Source organism: Clytia hemisphaerica, unplaced genomic scaffold, assembly GCF_902728285.1.
Source record: "Clytia hemisphaerica strain Z4C2 unplaced genomic scaffold, Clytia hemisphaerica genome assembly, whole genome shotgun sequence".
Lineage (NCBI taxonomy): Eukaryota > Metazoa > Cnidaria > Hydrozoa > Leptothecata > Clytiidae > Clytia > Clytia hemisphaerica.
In genome coordinates, this window is record NW_027104146.1 from 1,574,574 (window position 1) to 1,591,800 (window position 17,227).

The window sequence follows — 17,227 nt, forward strand, 5'->3', positions numbered from 1 at the left end:
GCTCTAAAGGGGGCGCTTATTCAAACAGGGCGCTTATTCACGCGGGGCGCTTATTTTTTTATTTCAGAAATTCGTATATCGACAAATTCGGAATCTGCCTAAACTTAACTGTTTCAAAGGGTTGATTTTTCAAAAAAGGATGAATAAAAGAAAAATTGGAAAAATCCAATTGACAATTTCTATCATTTTATTCTTAATCGCTTTCTTTCTTTTTAAGACACAAGTATTTACTCAATATCTTATTCAATTTTATTATGAATGTTTTTGAATTTTTTCTATTTGATAATATTCCACTCCTGATTATCTTTCAAACAAGCACAAAACGCCTGTCTAATTTGAATTCTACCAAAAAGCTACAGCCTTTCTCTAGTGCTGATTATTTTGAGACAGACTTTATGATGGTTGTTAGTCATTTAGATTCGTATTCAGATATATAGGATATGTTATTCTTGTCGCTCTATCTACAATCAGCGCCGAAATATTTAACACAAAAAGGGAATTCTCTCAAAACTTTGAAACAGCAAGTGATTCTCAATTGCTTTGAAGTACAGTTTGGAAGTAGAGTTTTAATTCTGAGTTTTAACATTAGACTTAAGACTTAGGACCTTAGGATCTCAGGATCTAAAAGCTCAAAAATATTCCAATAAGGCTGAGAATATAGCCTGGAAGCCACTTAACCCCTCCCAAATCGAAAAATCCAATGAAGCAAAGTGGAATTACTGAAACTGCAATTCTCACCCGACCTTTAAACTCTGAAAAACGTTAAAATACCCAAAATTTCCAATATATTTCGGCGCTGATTGTAGATATCAATCTTTCCCATAATACCTTTCAGATGAATTTCTATATCCAAAGGGGGCTCTTCAAAAGGACCACTTTTGTTTTCACGCCCAGTGGCGTGGTGGCAGGGGGGCCAGGGGGGCCAGGCCCCCCCAGCGGAGCCCTTTTGAGAAGGGGCGGCCAAAAATAAGGGACGCCAAGAAGGATTTTTCAGGCGCCCATATCGAAAGATTGACAAATGAAAAAACAAAAATGGCGCCCCTCATCACCTCAAAAACTCAAAATTTTCTGGCTCGCTTCGCTCGCAACTCCCTTTTTTGTGTTCATAATGGGTGTATAGAGAGGGCGCCAAAAACAAAAAATCTTTAAAAAGGGCGCCATATTTGCCTTGGCCACCCCAGAGAAATTTTCCCACCACGCCACTGTTCACACCGATAGTATCATATCCGCTACACTTTATTTAGTGCATTATTTCACCCTATAAAGATGCTAAATTTTAAGTTTTAAAGTTTCGCGATGAAGAAGAATCAAATCTCTCTTATGTTTAGGACACTCCACGCAAACGTTCATGATGCAAGCGAAACAAGTTTACCTTCAAGCAGTAAATTTTTATAATACCTAACTCTGGATTGGTTAGCTTTTCCTGACAGTAATCTTTGACATAATAGCGAGCTTTAAATAATTGATAATGTCTATTAGTTTGACATCAAGCTTTAAGTTTCGTACAACCAAAACTAATTTTATTCCAAATTATTATATCAAAAAAATCAATTCCATGGTCAAAAAAATCAAACAGCTGGTATGTGGAGGATTATTTTTCTTGCGGTTTTTACTGATTTACTAGTTCTCTTTCATCCCTCAATGATAATATGGTATCAGTCAGTTATTATTCTCACTATGCAGTGCTCTTTCATCCCTCAATGTTGATAATCTTTTTGTTCTGTTTCCTATTATTTTTCTGAAAAATCTCAGTATTTACAACCCTGAACATAAAGAATAATGATAACTAAAGAAAGTTTCAGATTCAGCCCGTAATCCGAAATGCTTTGCAAATTTTTTCGGTTCATTTTTTCTTGCTTAGGAACTTAGGTTGAGTATTCGCCTCTATCCTTCAGCTTGAAACTCAATGAACTCAGCCATATCTTTTGAACAATATGGTATCATCTATTTCGGTTTCACCATCAGAATATTTTTAATTTTATTTAGATGAGTGAAAATTATAATTTTTGAAATATAAACTGTATATAATGGAATGATAAATTTATGTATTTAATGTCAAATATATGAGAAGAAATTAATCGCTTTATTTATTACATGCAAAATCTCTACCGGGTGAGCCACGGTAAGTATTAGAGTTTGATGGGTAACTCTATCCATAGTCATCTGTTCAGTAGCTCAAAAAAAGTTCTAAGTAAGTTATTGAATTGAGAATTTACTTTTAAAAAGAATCAATTTGAAAAGTTCTTTGAAAATAGGTTAAACTATCACCCATGGAACTTCGAATAACCTGGAGTCCCGGGGGAGGGCACTCGATTCAAAAACAACCATATGTGCGGCCAAAAATTGGCCTTTGAAATAACCCTTACAGTGCAGAGAAAATTTAGCAAAAGTTGAGCAAATTTGAGCGAAAAATCGACCCTTACAGTGCATTTTCTTGAACATTTTTTACCATTTTCAGGCAAAATATGATCAGAATTTCGAAATTTTACACCCTCAGAGTGCATTTTTTCTCATCTTTGCTGATTTCAACCCTTACAGTGCACTTTGGGAAGTAGCTTGAAAATATACCCTTAAGGGCCGCACGTCTATGGTAGGTCATTTACCTTGACCCCTCTGGGCCTGGAGTCTATGGTATGTGCCCTATCAGATGAGTCATGAAATGAGGTATGAATGAGTACTTTAAATTGGGATTTAAAAGGGCATACACGGAATGTTTGCTGCACAAAGCTATTAGAATTCATATACCTTAAACATTTTTTTTTTCATTCTTTAGATATCAAAAAAATAATTTATATAACATGTCACAAAAAGGAGGCTACAAGTTAAACTTTGTTCATCGCCAGCCAGACAATACAATTTGTTCCATCTGTCGATTGGTTTTATGTAATCCAATGCAAGCTGAAAGGTGTGGACATCGCTACTGCAAAAGTTGTCTGTATGACCTGCCAAAGAGGTGTGTATGAAAGCTATTAAACAAAGCTTGTTCTTTCGACAAATCACTATGAATTTTTATGATTAAATTTACTTTGGCTCTCAACCAGGGACCTATGCTCTTATTTTTTATGATTTTAGGCAAAGTCTTGAAAAAGTATTGATTGAATTGTAAAATTTATCATTTTACTTCGATTTCTTGCATTTTTAGAAATGGATTCCATATATGCCCTCAAGATGGCTCTGAAATGAAGGTAAATCAATAATATTAACAGCAGCTAGCAGGCTTGGGAGAAGGTGTATAAATTATGTCTGATTGTCTGAATGATTACTCATTTTGTGAGTTGTTCCCCATTTGCCCAATCATCAACAGTGGTGGTAATAATGCCCGAGGGGCACTAGTTTCAAAAACGACCGTATGTGCAGTCCAAATTTAGAAATTTGAATCCGGATCCTTACAGTGCAGAGAAAATTTAGTCGAATTTAAGTTAATTTGAGCGAAATATCAACCCTTATACGGTCTTCATTTTTCTCACCTTTCTTTCGACCCTTAGAGTGCAGTTTTCTTTCATCTTTGTTGATTTCGACCCTTACAGTGCACTTTGGGAAGCCTGAAAAACGCACCCTTAAGGGCCGCTTACCTGGAATAATGTATTTCACACCGAGTGAGCCTACGACTTCTCGCCTGTCGTGCAATGGTCGTATACCTTCTCAATTTAAGTTTTTTCATTTACCATTTCAGTTATTTCAAGATAATGCTAAACAAATGGAAATTTTAGAGTTACTTGTAAAATGTCCGAACAATCAATCTGGATCGTGTAATTGGATCAAAGAACTACGTCATTTAAGGGTATGGTGTCCATTTGGTTCGTTTTTTTGATAGATTTTCAATATTATAATGAAGTAATTGATGGGAGATTATTAAAAACTTTAAAAGAATATCAGGAAACAAACACACGGCCTAATCAAACATTAAAGATATTTCTTCAGTTCAGCCAAGTCTTCTTAGTTCGAATCTTTATTATTCAAAGCTTTAAAACTTAAATCGAAGTAAAATATTGCTACCCACAATTGGAAGATCGTTTAAAAAACTCCGACCCGAGTTTTTTATAACTCGAAGACAATTCTTGAATCCTGTTGAAGATCGAATTGGAGAGAGACAACTGTATTTTCAAGTTTTTTCTTTAAGCCTTATTCTTACCGGAAGATATTTTCCAGGTTCATCTAGAAGTCGAATGTCTTTTTGAATTTGTGAAATGCACCAACTTCGGTTGTACTGCCAAGATGGAGAGGAGATCTTTGAAAAACCATAAGTTGAGTGATTGCAAATACCGTCTTGTATGCTGTCAATATTGTTCACATCAACACGCACAATACACGGAAAAGGTTGATATAAATTTCTTTAAGGTTCAATTTGGTTCATAAAATGTATTTTGCACCCATGTAGGGTAGTACCACGTCTAAATTCACCCTATTGGTATTGGCATATCATCTCTTGATACAAAAGGTTCGTAGAAGAAAGATCGTTTTTCGAAAAACAACAATTTAAAACACTCAAATTAACTTATATAGCCTTAATTAAACCTTAAAATTCACCTATTACTTCGAGGGTAAATTTTGGATTTATCTTTCATCCAAATAAACATTTTACCCGGAATGATTTAAACATTACTTTCAAAATCCTTTCATTTAGAGTCATCTAAAAGTCTGCACTGAAGTCCCAGTAAGTTGTCAAGATTGTTACCAAGACGCTATACCAAAGTCAAGGGTGAGAAACAGCCTTAATTTTTCTACAATGCCGTCTAAACGCGCGCTGCGATCGCACTTTATCTATCAAAGCTTCCACGCTATTGGTCAAAAGAAAAATGAAGCAATTCCTTTGGCGCGATCTGAAATAGCAGTTGAAAAAAGTAGAAATGTATTCAACTTTTTTTTCCAGCGCGCGCTACATTTTTATGACGCAATCTTTTTTCCAACAAAAAAAATTGAAGCCAAATCGCAGCGTGCGTAAGTTGAGACCGGCCTTAACAAAAGACTTTTGGGTGTATATGTCATATTTAATATGCCTTCAAGGAAAATTTTAATATGAACAAACAAAGGTTTAGTGTCTAAAGCACTATTTACGAAGAAAAAATATTGGAAGCGGCTTTTTAACACGAGTAGAGCAGGATATGGTGTTTGGAATGTTTGGGACACAGCCTTAATACAAGCAAAACTATTTCGAAAAAATAATCCTCATTCTAGATTGGCATTCACCGTTCAAAGGAATGCACCAGACGAAAAATCTTTGAAGCGATGGAAATTCAACTCAAAGACCAAACGGCAGAAATGAAGAAATTACAGGATATAATTCGTCAACAAAAAGTTGAGATCGATCAACATAAAACTGAGAATCAAATGTTGAAAAAGAAAGTCTATCATCAAGAACAAACTATGTCCACTCTAAAACGTGACCAAGAGGACATGTGCGGCAAATTCAATCGGATATGTAATGTCATTCGAAAATGAAACAGGGTGATTATAATTATGGAGGATCCTTTTGTAACTTTTTCATCGGACAACTAACAGATCCGATTATTTCTGCTTATTGACTATAACAAAGCCAGCACTAATTCGGGCCTGTAACTCATCAGCAATGAACAGGACGTACAATAGTTTTGTATTATTTCATATGTATTTTTTACCGACGAGTTGATTTTAGTTCAGTATGAATATTTTTTTAATTATAAATGATAAAACAGAAAACTGTAAATAAATATTTAGATATTCTAGTCCATAATAAATCTTTTTTATTTTCTGTCAAGTGTTTTACAACACATGTACAATAGCATTTGAGGTATTTTTTCATTGTGAATTTTACGAGATTTTAGCGAAAAGGCGACAATTAGAGGGACGATTTATTCGCAGACTAAAGAAAATTTGTGTTTTTCTGCCCTTAGTGAGACTATTCTGATTTTGTTTTGTTTTCGTAACTCATTAGAGAGATCTGGGAGAATAGTCGAAAAAAACCGCGACACTTAACAAGGTCCAAACTGCCTAAGTACCCCCTTCTAGGATTTTGTAAAGATTTACTATGTTTTTTATTGTTCCTTTTACTATTCCTATTTACTATGTTTTATTTTATTGTTCCAGGAAAAGAAATGAGAAAAGATACAATGTTGTATGATATTAGGGTCAAGATAAACACGGAGATGACTGATCAATCAAGTTATAAAGGAGAGAAACAATTCACAAAACTCTTGCTTATTCGGCGGATTTGGTTTAGATTCCGATATGAACATGTCTGCAAAAGGTACATTTTTAATTTTTACTTTCTTTTATAACCTCATTCGATTGCCTTCCAAAAAGTTACCTTAAGGGAATTTTTTTTGGCGGGAACTAATTTTGGCGGGCAGAAATTGTCCTAAAATTTTTTAATTTTGGCGGGAACTTATTTTGGCGATGAATAGTGAATTTTTTTTATTTTGGTGGGGACTAATTTTAGCGAATGACAGCGTAAATATGTTCTATTTTGCCTCATTGTGATCAATTTTGATGAATTTCAGGGGTTATTTAGGCAAGGAAACAAAAGTTTAATTTTGGCGGGAACTAATTTTGGCGAATTTCGTCTAAATTCGCCAAATTCGTCAAAATTAGTTCCCGCCAAAATAAGTTCCCTTAAGGTAAACTGCAGTTTCAATCCTCCACGCTTGCATTGCTCCCAGCAAGATTATTCGCATCTCTGAAATATTTCTTACTATATAAACACATAAGGAGGATGCTAACCGCTGCCATACTCTTCTTCAAAGGAAAAGATCCGTGACGTACGGCTTATCCTCACCATTCCGTTTCTGAGATTTTTTCTTCTTTTCCTTTGTGGTGGAGTTATGTTCTATTTTGAGGATGTAAACTCCTTCAACTAAGCGACTTTACTTTACCACATCGATGAAACGAATGGTATCTTTTTATTCTTTGATACTTCATTTTTTGGTATGGAGGTACTTTAAAACCTCCTGGTTTCAGCTATATAATTATTTTTCGAAAGTCTAGAAGATAGCTCGTGTCAGAAAACCCTCTTTTTGTAGTTTTTTCATCTTCTAGAGGCTGGGATTTCATATGAAAAGTAATTATATAATTGAAATCAAGACCATTTTTGAGGAAGCCACATCAACCATACAGGAAGCATTTACTAACCCTACCTTTAGCCGCCGCTCACTCTGCACTTCCTTATGAAAACGCCCTAAAAGAAAGGGAAGTCTCCTCAATTTCTAAAGAGCTGTGAGAGAGCTTCTAATTCCCTTACTTTCGGGTACCTAATAGACGGGGGTTGGAATAAGTGGTGGAAAAAAATTTTAAGAGCTAATAACCGGGGAAGTTGGGCTTTACACATTAATTTTGAAATAAAATTGCTCCTGAAATCTATCATTGCTTCTGAAATCTATTATAACATCTTCTTAACTTTGAAAATATCAACCAAAAAAATATGAACAAAGAAAAAATCATAAAGCTACTCTCGTAATGCGATAAAACATAAACATGTAAAAAGCTAAAAGCGTTAGACGATTAAAAATTACAATATTCTTTTATAAACATAATAAATCAACCAAATCAACCAAAAATCAATATGCAGGGGGGGGGTAAGAATGTCCCGGTTGGAAAATTTTCCAAAAATTAATTAGCGGGGGAACGCTTATTAGGTACCCGAGATTGTGCACTGTTGTGAACTTACGGGTTTACATACCAATGATGCAAATATACAACCTTGGGGATACCAAATATGTTTGGTACCGGTACACAGTAAATAAACACTCAATTTTTCATTAGATAAGCATTTGCAATGTTCACTTGTAAACACTGAAATATTTTCATCTTTTTACCAGACTACGTAGCTACAATGCAACCTAGAAAAGGGCTTAGAAATGATTGTTTCCTTACCCTAAATATCCTTATTTGGACTTAACAAATATTGTAATGACAAATTAGCTCCATCATCAGCTCAACAAAGCTTCACAAAGCTTCATACTAGCCGGTACCCGGCATCGTACGTAAGCTGTAGCAGGAAAGTGGCTTAAGTGTCCCTGTGACACTAGATAGAGAAAAAACAGCATTACTCTAAACACATTTGTGTCAGTCATTATGTAAATTTTACGACAAAAGATAATTAGCAGTAGAAATACCTTAATGTTGTTGATTTTATACCATCTTGTTAGACAAAATCCCAAGTTATGTAACAACTAGCGATTGTTATAACAAAGGATTTTTATCACTCTTGAAAGGATTACTAACAAAGGCGCTATTCTTTTTTCGGTTTTTAGGGATTTTTCTATAGAGAACGATTCCCAAATTGATACATTTAATGTTGCGCTGCGATGTACAGTGAAGGAACATCAATTAAGTCTCTTTTTTGTTCCTTATGGAACATTCTAAGAAACTCTACTCTTGAGAATTCCATTTTATTCCCTTTTGTTCTCTTTGCAGAGAATAAATCGTTTATTTGAATAGAAAAAATCGGGTCACAACAATGACCCTTTTTGTTCTTTTCTTGTGGACTCAAAGATGTTCCATTATATGAAAGAACAATTTTAATAAACTGCAGGGAATTATTTGTTCTTTGATATAATGGAACAAATTTAATATACCGCGGGGAATTATTTATTCCTTCATTTAACGGAACAATTTCGATATACCGCGGGGAATTATTTGTTCCTTTATATGAAGGAACAATTTCAATATACCGCGAAGAATAATTTGTTCCATTCATTGGAGGAATATTCTATTCCCTTGTGATATGGGAACAATATAGATGCTCATTTAATCATTCAAGCAAACGAAAAAAATGTTCTCTGATCACTAAGAACAGTAAAATCAGTTTTCAAGGGAACAATTAATCTTTGTCATAATAGTGCTGATTATTGTTCACTTTCTCATAATTGATAAGAAGAATCTGAACCTGTCAAATGACCAAAGAAGGTCGTCACATTTATGATATATTATAATATATTCATGATAATATGATAGATATAAATATAATATTATGATTATATTATCATATTATTGCAAACTATCATAAATATTATACTATATATTGATTTTAATAGGTTATGATAAAACAATCATAATATTTTGACCATATTATTATTATAAGTTTATGATATCATTTAAAACAATGAATACATTATCATCTTATTCAAATCCTATCATAAATATCATATATGATATAAAATAATATGATATGATGATATTATAAGACATTAAATATATTATCATTACCTTCAGATCGTAGATATTTTCATATCATATATTTGAGTAAATTTGAACGATGAACATCTCAAAAAAGAATAAAAAATTAACAATTCCCATGGGAATATTTAGTCAACTGATAATTACATCTCAAGAAAAAGGACATAATATGAACAATACACATGAGACATGGACAATCGATGATAAGATTTGACTCGTTCATCGAAATATGAAACCCCCTTGCAAGTAACAATCCAATCACCTATCAATTTTCCCTAAGAAAACAAAGAACAATATGACATTCATGACAATAGGACCCCCTGTTTAGGATACGTTTACTGTTTTCAAACAGTATAAATGACACAGTTTGAACACTCACTGATCAAAGAAGGCCAATATGGCCCGCCGGAGGGTGCTCTTCGTCGACTGGCATTCTGTCAATGGATCAGCCAATGGAAAACGAAAGTTATCGTTCAATGAAAATGATAAAGGTAAATTTACGTGTCCAGCTAAATTATGCTTACATTCAGACTTTGAAAGCAAAAGAGGTTTAAGAAAACACATAGATAACAAGCACCCTTGGTATTACTATTTTGATGACCAGCCAGAAATTAAAAGGGAAGAAGTCGAACTTAACCAGCCTATTGTACAAAAGAAAGCCTCTACAAGTTCCAAACCTTACTATTCAATCGATGAAGGGATCGGAAAATCGTTTTATAGGTGGTTGACCACTACCTGCGGTGGAGGTAAAAATGACAGAGAAGCTAAACAAGTCGCTAAACGAGCTTTGAAGTTTTTGATGAGCAGTACTGGGGATAACGAATCTCAAACACCCTTAACTTACGAACTGATTGATTGTTGTTTAGGGTCTACAACAATAATATTGACATTTTTGACTGTTTTAGACGAACAATGGAAACTATCTTCTTCAGGGGCACTTAATTATGTTAAAGCTATTTCTGATTTAATGGATTATAGAAAATCATTTGGAATCAATGATAATAAATTGAGATGTTTTACAATCACAGAAGTTTATTTGAGGAGAGCAAAGAAAATCTGAGAAAGAAGAAACGCCTTGACGGCACGAGAAACTTTGACCTAGAAACGCTCATTGGTCGAGACAGCTGGGCCACTTTAGAAGAAATGGAGGGAGTCATTCCTTATCATATCTTCAAATTCAAAGAAATCGTTAATAAGTGCAAAGTACAACAACCATTACCCAATAAACAAGAGCTTACATTCTGTACTCGTTTCATCACAACCTTTTTATTTTTACGTGTAAAGTGCAGTAGACCAATGACATTTCAATACTTGACTCTAACAATGATCGAAAAAGCAAAGCAGGCTGATGGTTTCATTGACCAGAGGGAGTTCAAAACGACAGGTAAATATCTTTTTGATACTCTCATCTTAACTGAAGAAGTATTTACTGTCTTGGACACATACACAGACTTTGTTAGACCTCTTATGAAACCAAGTTGTGACTATCTGTTAGTATCGACAACAGGCAATCAATATCAATCTTTAACAACTGCAATGACTTTAATTGTACATCAAGCCATAGGAAAGTATATCCATCCAACAAGATATCGACAAATAGTTGAAACAACAAGTGCGGATAGATTATCTCGATCCGAACAGGAGATAATATCAGAGGATCAAAAACATAGCTCTGATGTTGCAAAGGTTCACTACAAAAAGAAACAATCGAGAATAGTCGCCACGCAAGGTCGTCAATGCATGGAGAAAATGCTTGGTACTACACGAAAGGATCACCAAGAAGCATGTTCGGGCGTGCTGAGAGATTTAGCTGCCATGTCAAGAAATACAATTGAATCACAACCAATTCAAGACGCAGTTGCTAGTTCAGCTTCTTCAACCTCAACAAATAATCACATTCCAATGATAGTAGATTCAGACGATGACGCATTCGAACCAAGTAATATTGAGGCTCAGTGCACTGAAGTGAACAACATCATGCAACGTGTGCAATCAATGTGTTCGACTTCACCTCTCACAAATCAAAATCTAAACGAGTCAAGAGACGTACAAATGGAAGTCGTAAGGTCAACTGTATCATCTACACCAAAACGTCCTCAAAACTCTAAGAGTTACGACAAACGAAGAATAACTGAAAGTGTAGAGGTGAAAAAGGAAACTGCTATTAAAGAGACAAGAAAATCTTCTAGAAACATCAAATTTTCACAAGAGGAAGATGAGGAGCTTTTAAAAGGGATACAAAAACATGGTGAGAAGAACTGGGCAGCCATTATAAAAGACAAAACATTTGACTTTCATCCCTCAAGAACAAGAGACTCGTTGAGGGTACGAGCAGATTCAGCAAAATTTAAAAAGCTTTTGAAAATGTAAATTGACTATGAATTTTGAAGTGTTATTTTAACAGTTAATTAAATATTTGATGGAAATTTATAATAGGCCAGTGTCATTTAAGATAATTATATTGTTCTGAAATTCAATTCTCTACTTGTATAGGTGCACTTAATACATCCCCACTCTTCATTTTCAAATCTTGAAATTTTGAATTTATTTCCTAAAAAGAACTACTCTAACTGTAGACTACTGGTAGCAAAAAGAAAGCCTGTCGATTTTAGCCTACAATTTATATGATAGCCAAGTAGCCAAAGGATTTTTGGAAGACGAAAGTTATTTCTATGAATGACGTAACTGAAAATGGAAAAGGACAGAATAAAATTGTAACTTTTTGACATGCGCATTCAATAAAAAGTAAGACATTGTCATTTTCAATTCTTTTTGATCAAAATGAACTACTTGAATGAAGACCACTGCTAGCACATAGATAGCCTTTCGATTTTAGTACGAACTTGCTTTAATAGCCCAATAGCCAATGAATTTTATGGCAATACATTGTTCTTGAATAAAAAAAGGAAATGGGAAGGAACTTTTACTTTGTGACATGCGCACTTGATATAAAGTGAGACTTTGTCAATTTTTGATACTTTTTAATGGAGACTACTGCTAGCACATAGATAGCCTTTCGATTTTAGTACAAACTTGCTTTAATAGCCCAATAGCCAATGAATTTTATGGCAATACATCGTTTTTGAATAAGAAAAGGGAATGGGAAGGAATTTTAACTTTGTGACATGCGCACTTGATGTAAAGTGAGACTTTGTCAATTTTTGATACTTTTTAATGGAAATGAACTACTTGAATGGAGACTTCTGCTAGCACATAGATAGCCTTTCGATTTTAGTACAAACTTGCTTTGATAGCCCAATAGCCAATAGATTTATCCGAGTACAACGTTCATCAAACGACTTCACTGACAACGTAATAGAAAATAGGACGGAGAGAGGTCTTTCAAGATGACATCATTGTCAATTAAAGTGGAATACAGAAAGAAGCTTTCAATCCGTGTCATGCGCATTAAAAACTTCAAAAGAATGAAATACATTTTTTGAATATGAAATTTTTTGAGCTACCGGGCTACCAAAGCAATTTCAACCAAATTTGATTGGCTACCAAGGGGCTGCCCATGGGCTACCATCAACTGTAGCCCATTCTATGAAATATTATCAAAAATGACAAAGTCTTGTGATGTAGCTAATGCGCATGTCACAAATGGAAAGCTTTGCTCTATTCCCTTTAATTCTCAAATAATTTAGAAATCCCTTACCAAAAAGTAGAACTCTGCCATTATTTGATTTTTTTAGATCGATGAACTATATCGAATGTAGGCCACTAGTAGAAAATAAATAGCCTGTCAAATTTCCTTTTAACTTGCTTTGATAGCCCAGTAGCCCATAAATTTATGGTACTTCCACACATTTTGAATGATATTGTTGACAATTTAATAAGGTATGGGAGAGAGATAAGAATTTCCAAATGACGTAATAAATCTTCAAATTTGTGACATGCGCATATCATACTTCAAATGACTGTTGTGGTCCAATTTCCTATCATATTGTCAGCGACGTCATTAAAAACAGTACTACTTTAAATCAACTGGCTATTTGGCTATCAAAGCAATTTAAGCTAGAATCGACAGGCTATCTATTTGCTACCAGTAGTCTCCATTCAAGTAGTTCATTTTGGTTAAAAAGGATCGAAAATTGGCAAAGTCTAACTTTTTATTTAGTGCGCATGTCAAAAACTTTAGATTCTGTCTCATTTCATATAACATTATCAGTGACGTCATTTAAAAAAAGTTGTATTATCACAAATCAACTGGCTACTTGGCTATCAAAGTCAGTTCAAACTAAAATTGAAAGGCTATATAAGTCCTACCAGTGGTCTCCATTCTATGTAGTTTATTTCGGTAAAAAGAATCGAAAATTTGGCAAAGTCTCACTTTATATCAAGTGCGCATGTCACAAAGTAAAAATTCCTTCCCATTCCCTTTTCTCATTCAAGAATGATGTATTGCCATAGAATTTGTTGGCTAATGGGCTATCAAAGCAAATTTGTACTGAAATATGAAGGCTATCTATGTGCTAGCAGTGGTCTCCATTCAAATAGTTCATTTTGATTAAACATAGTCATTATAAAAACACTGGTCTGGAAGGCTTTTGTTTCTTGTACAAAAATCGATTCATTTTGCAAACTTTTAAAATTTGCAAAATTAAAAAATAGACCATTCCGTAGAGGAGATGTTGGTAACGTGATCCAAAAGTATGCAAATCACAACTTGTGTTTTGTTTATAACAAAAGGAAATTGAACAAAAATCTAAATACCATACATTGCCAGACCGGGATTTTTTATAATGACTATGATTAAAAAGTATCGAAAATTGACAAAGTCTCACTTTATATCAAGTGCGCCTGTCACAAAGTAAAAGTTCCTTCCCATTCCCTTTTCTCATTCAAAAACGTGTGTTGCCATGAAATTTATTGGCTAATGGGCTATCAAAGCAAGTTTGTACTAAAATCGAAAGTCTATCTATGTGCTAGCAGTGGTCTCCATTAAAGTAGTTTATTTTGGTCAAAAGAATTGAAACATGATAAAGTCTCGATTTTCATTATGTAGTACAGTTAACGCTTTCTAATTCGATCTTCAAGGGGAATTGGATTTTCATCGAATAAGGGAGCTTATCGAATAAGGGAGTGTCGTTCATGAGACTTTCTTGTTGACGGGACTTTAAATTTAATAGAATAACAGAGCCTATCGAATAGTAGAACGTCGAATTAGAGAGCGTCAACTGTATGTGAAAAACTTAAAGCTATGTTCCATTTCATTTTCATTTTTGGTGGTGTCATTCAAATAACTCTGTGCTACCGAGAATTAACTGGCTTTTGGGCTACCAAAGCAATTGAAAGCTTAACTTGACAGGCTATTTATTTGCTACCAGTTGTCTACACATTGAAGGTAGTTCATCAAAGAAGTATACATTGCATTTTCAGATTTATTAAATAGATATGCTGGAATGTTTCAAAATGTCTTGGTTGTTAGTTCTGGCCATTGGTCGGTCTCCTTTTCTAAATCTCATAGGATATTCAAGCAAAATGTCCCATTATCCTTATTTATTGCAATGAATTTTATTGAATCATTAAATTGTACAACATCGTAAACCAATCAATCAATATTGATCAATGTCATAAATCAATAAAGCTATCAATATGATTTATACGCTTTTATTATAAGAAAATACTTTATAAGAATTTTTATGATCAAATTGGCCAAAATATTAAGAATATAGTAAAAATATCACCATCATGGAATTTAGCAACTGAACCTAAAAATGCCTTACAGTTGTTACCAATGATACACCAGTAATGCTCAATAATCTCATGAAAATCCTATTTTATGCTTCAGGCATACATTACATGTTAAATATAGGTTAAATTTCGATCTTATCTTAATATAAATAAGGATATTTCAGGATTTCCACCAAAAAGTCAAAGAAGAGTGTAAATTATAATAAAATGAATCATAAGTCAAAGCTCTAAAGAGTTAGATTTTGATATCATCTCAGACATATTATTTTTCGAAAGAAAATTGATAAAACAAAAAAACTTTAAAATTAAGCTTTCTGTTTTCAAATGATCAAGAGATAAATGATAACAATGAAGATGAGAGAGAAGGCACCTGAAGAAGGTTACATACAATAAATAATCAAGAATTACTATCAGTGTCAGATAGACAAATGATGTCTGTCAGTTCTACGTTTGGTTTAAACAACTCAACCATAGTCGCCATCTTTGCCGGAAGCACTTCTTCTACAACTTCATCCCCCTCAGCCTCTGTATCAGTCTCTTGTATTATGAAGACTTCTGAATCATACTGGTTGAATCTCGAATGGCTTGAAAACAGCTTTGAAAATTCCAACGGCCTGTATTTATACTGTACTCCTTCCTTTGTTGATGTTTTGCATTTTTCATTATGGCTTGCTTTCTCTGTCAGAGAATATTTTCTTCCTTGGCGCTTTTGAAATATTCTACTCGCTTCGACATTCTTGAGAGACATTGCGCTCGCGAACAACTTCACTCAACGCGAAGTGAACACTATTTGATGATATGCCTTAATGTAGTTGATTTTATACCATCTTGTTAGACAAAATCCCAAGTTATGTAACAACTAGCAATTGTTATAACAAAGGATTTTTATCACTCTTGAAAGGATTACTAACAAAGGCGCTATTCTTTTTTCGGTTTTTAGGGATTTTTCTATAGAGAACGATTCCCAAATTGATACATTTAATGTTGCGCTGCGATGTACAGTGAAGGAACATCAATTAAGTCTCTTTTTTGTTCCTTATGGAACATTCTAAGAAACTCTACTCTTGAGAATTCCATTTTATTCCCTTTTGTTCTCTTTGCAGAGAATAAATCGTTTTGTTTGAATAGAAAAAATCGGGTCACAACAATGACCCTTTTTGTTCTTTTCTTGTGGACTCAAAGATGTTCCATTATATGAAAGAACAATTTTAATAAACTGCAGGGAATTATTTGTTCTTTGATATAATGGAACAAATTTAATATACCGCGGGGAATTATTTATTCCTTCATTTAACGGAACAATTTCGATATACCGCGGGGAATTATTTGTTCCTTTATATGAAGGAACAATTTCAATATACCGCGAAGAATAATTTGTTCCATTCATTGGAGGAATATTCTATTCCCTTGTGATATGGGAACAATATAGATGCTCATTTAATCATTCAAGCAAACGAAAAAAATGTTCTCTGATCACTAAGAACAGTAAAATCAGTTTTCAAGGGAACAATTAATCTTTGTCATAATAGTGCTGATTATTGTTCACTTTCTCATAATTGATAAGAAGAATCTGAACCTGTCAAATGACCAAAGAAGGTCGTCACATTTATGATATATTATAATATATTCATGATAATATGATAGATATAAATATAATATTATGATTATATTATCATATTATTGCAAACTATCATAAATATTATACTATATATTGATTTTAATAGGTTATGATAAAACAATCATAATATTTTGACCATATTATTATTATAAGTTTATGATATCATTTAAAACAATGAATACATTATCATCTTATTCAAATCCTATCATAAATATCATATATGATATAAAATAATATGATATGATGATATTATAAGACATTAAATATATTATCATTACCTTCAGATCGTAGATATTTTCATATATATATTTGAGTAAATTTGAACGATGAACATCTCAAAAAAGAATAAAAAATTAACAATTCCCATGGGAATATTTAGTCAACTGATAATTACATCTCAAGAAAAAGGACATAATATGAACAATACACATGAGACATGGACAATCGATGATAAGATTTGACTCGTTCATCGAAATATGAAACCCCCTTGCAAGTAACAATCCAATCACCTATCAATTTTCCCTAAGAAAACAAAGAACAATATGACATTCATGACAATAGGACCCCCTGTTTAGGATATGTTTACTGTTTTCAAACAGTATAAATGACACAGTTTGAACACTCACTGATCAAAGAAGGCCAATATGGCCCGCCGGAGGGTGCTCTTCGTCGACTGGCATTCTGTCAATGGATCAGCCAATGGAAAACGAAAGTTATCGTTCAATGAAAATGATAAAGGTAAATTTACGTGTCCAGCTAAAT

General features: G+C 33.6%; 2 protein-coding genes across 4 annotated transcripts; both read left to right on the top strand.

The window, feature by feature from the left end:
* Positions 1-2,774: 2,774 nt before the first annotated feature.
* On the top strand, positions 2,775-5,693 carry LOC136813898 (TNF receptor-associated factor 3-like). Of its 3 annotated transcripts, none has more exons than XM_067070394.1 (6): positions 2,775-2,953; positions 3,143-3,185; positions 3,674-3,781; positions 4,150-4,317; positions 4,625-4,699; positions 5,176-5,693. In XM_067070394.1, the coding sequence occupies exons 1-6, from the start codon at positions 2,799-2,801 to the stop codon at positions 5,437-5,439; spliced, it is 813 nt and encodes a 270-aa protein (XP_066926495.1). In that variant the 5' UTR covers positions 2,775-2,798; the 3' UTR covers positions 5,440-5,693. The 3 variants fall into 3 exon arrangements, with proteins under 3 accessions (XP_066926495.1, XP_066926496.1, XP_066926497.1); XM_067070395.1 differs by having other exon boundaries at positions 4,625-4,654; XM_067070396.1 differs by lacking the exon at positions 4,150-4,317.
* A 4,513-nt stretch (positions 5,694-10,206) lies between these two features.
* Positions 10,207-11,622, top strand: LOC136813900 (uncharacterized). Its single transcript, XM_067070397.1, has 2 exons — positions 10,207-10,534; positions 10,709-11,622. Exons 1-2 carry the CDS (start codon positions 10,294-10,296, stop codon positions 11,518-11,520), a joined length of 1,053 nt encoding a protein of 350 aa, XP_066926498.1. The 5' UTR covers positions 10,207-10,293; the 3' UTR covers positions 11,521-11,622.
* The last annotated feature ends 5,605 nt before the right edge of the window (positions 11,623-17,227 follow it).

Coding starts and splice junctions, on each gene's coding strand:
- LOC136813898 (XM_067070394.1), top strand. CDS start 2,799: ATGTCACAAAAAGGAGGCTACAAGTTAAACTTTGTTCATCGCCAGCCA. Junction 3,782..4,149: donor AAGAACTACGTCATTTAAGG/GTATGGTGTCCA, acceptor GATATTTTCCAG/GTTCATCTAGAAGTCGAATG. Junction 4,318..4,624: donor ACGCACAATACACGGAAAAG/GTTGATATAAAT, acceptor CCTTTCATTTAG/AGTCATCTAAAAGTCTGCAC.
- LOC136813900 (XM_067070397.1), top strand. CDS start 10,294: ATGGAGGGAGTCATTCCTTATCATATCTTCAAATTCAAAGAAATCGTT. Junction 10,535..10,708: donor GAGGGAGTTCAAAACGACAG/GTAAATATCTTT, acceptor TTGTACATCAAG/CCATAGGAAAGTATATCCAT.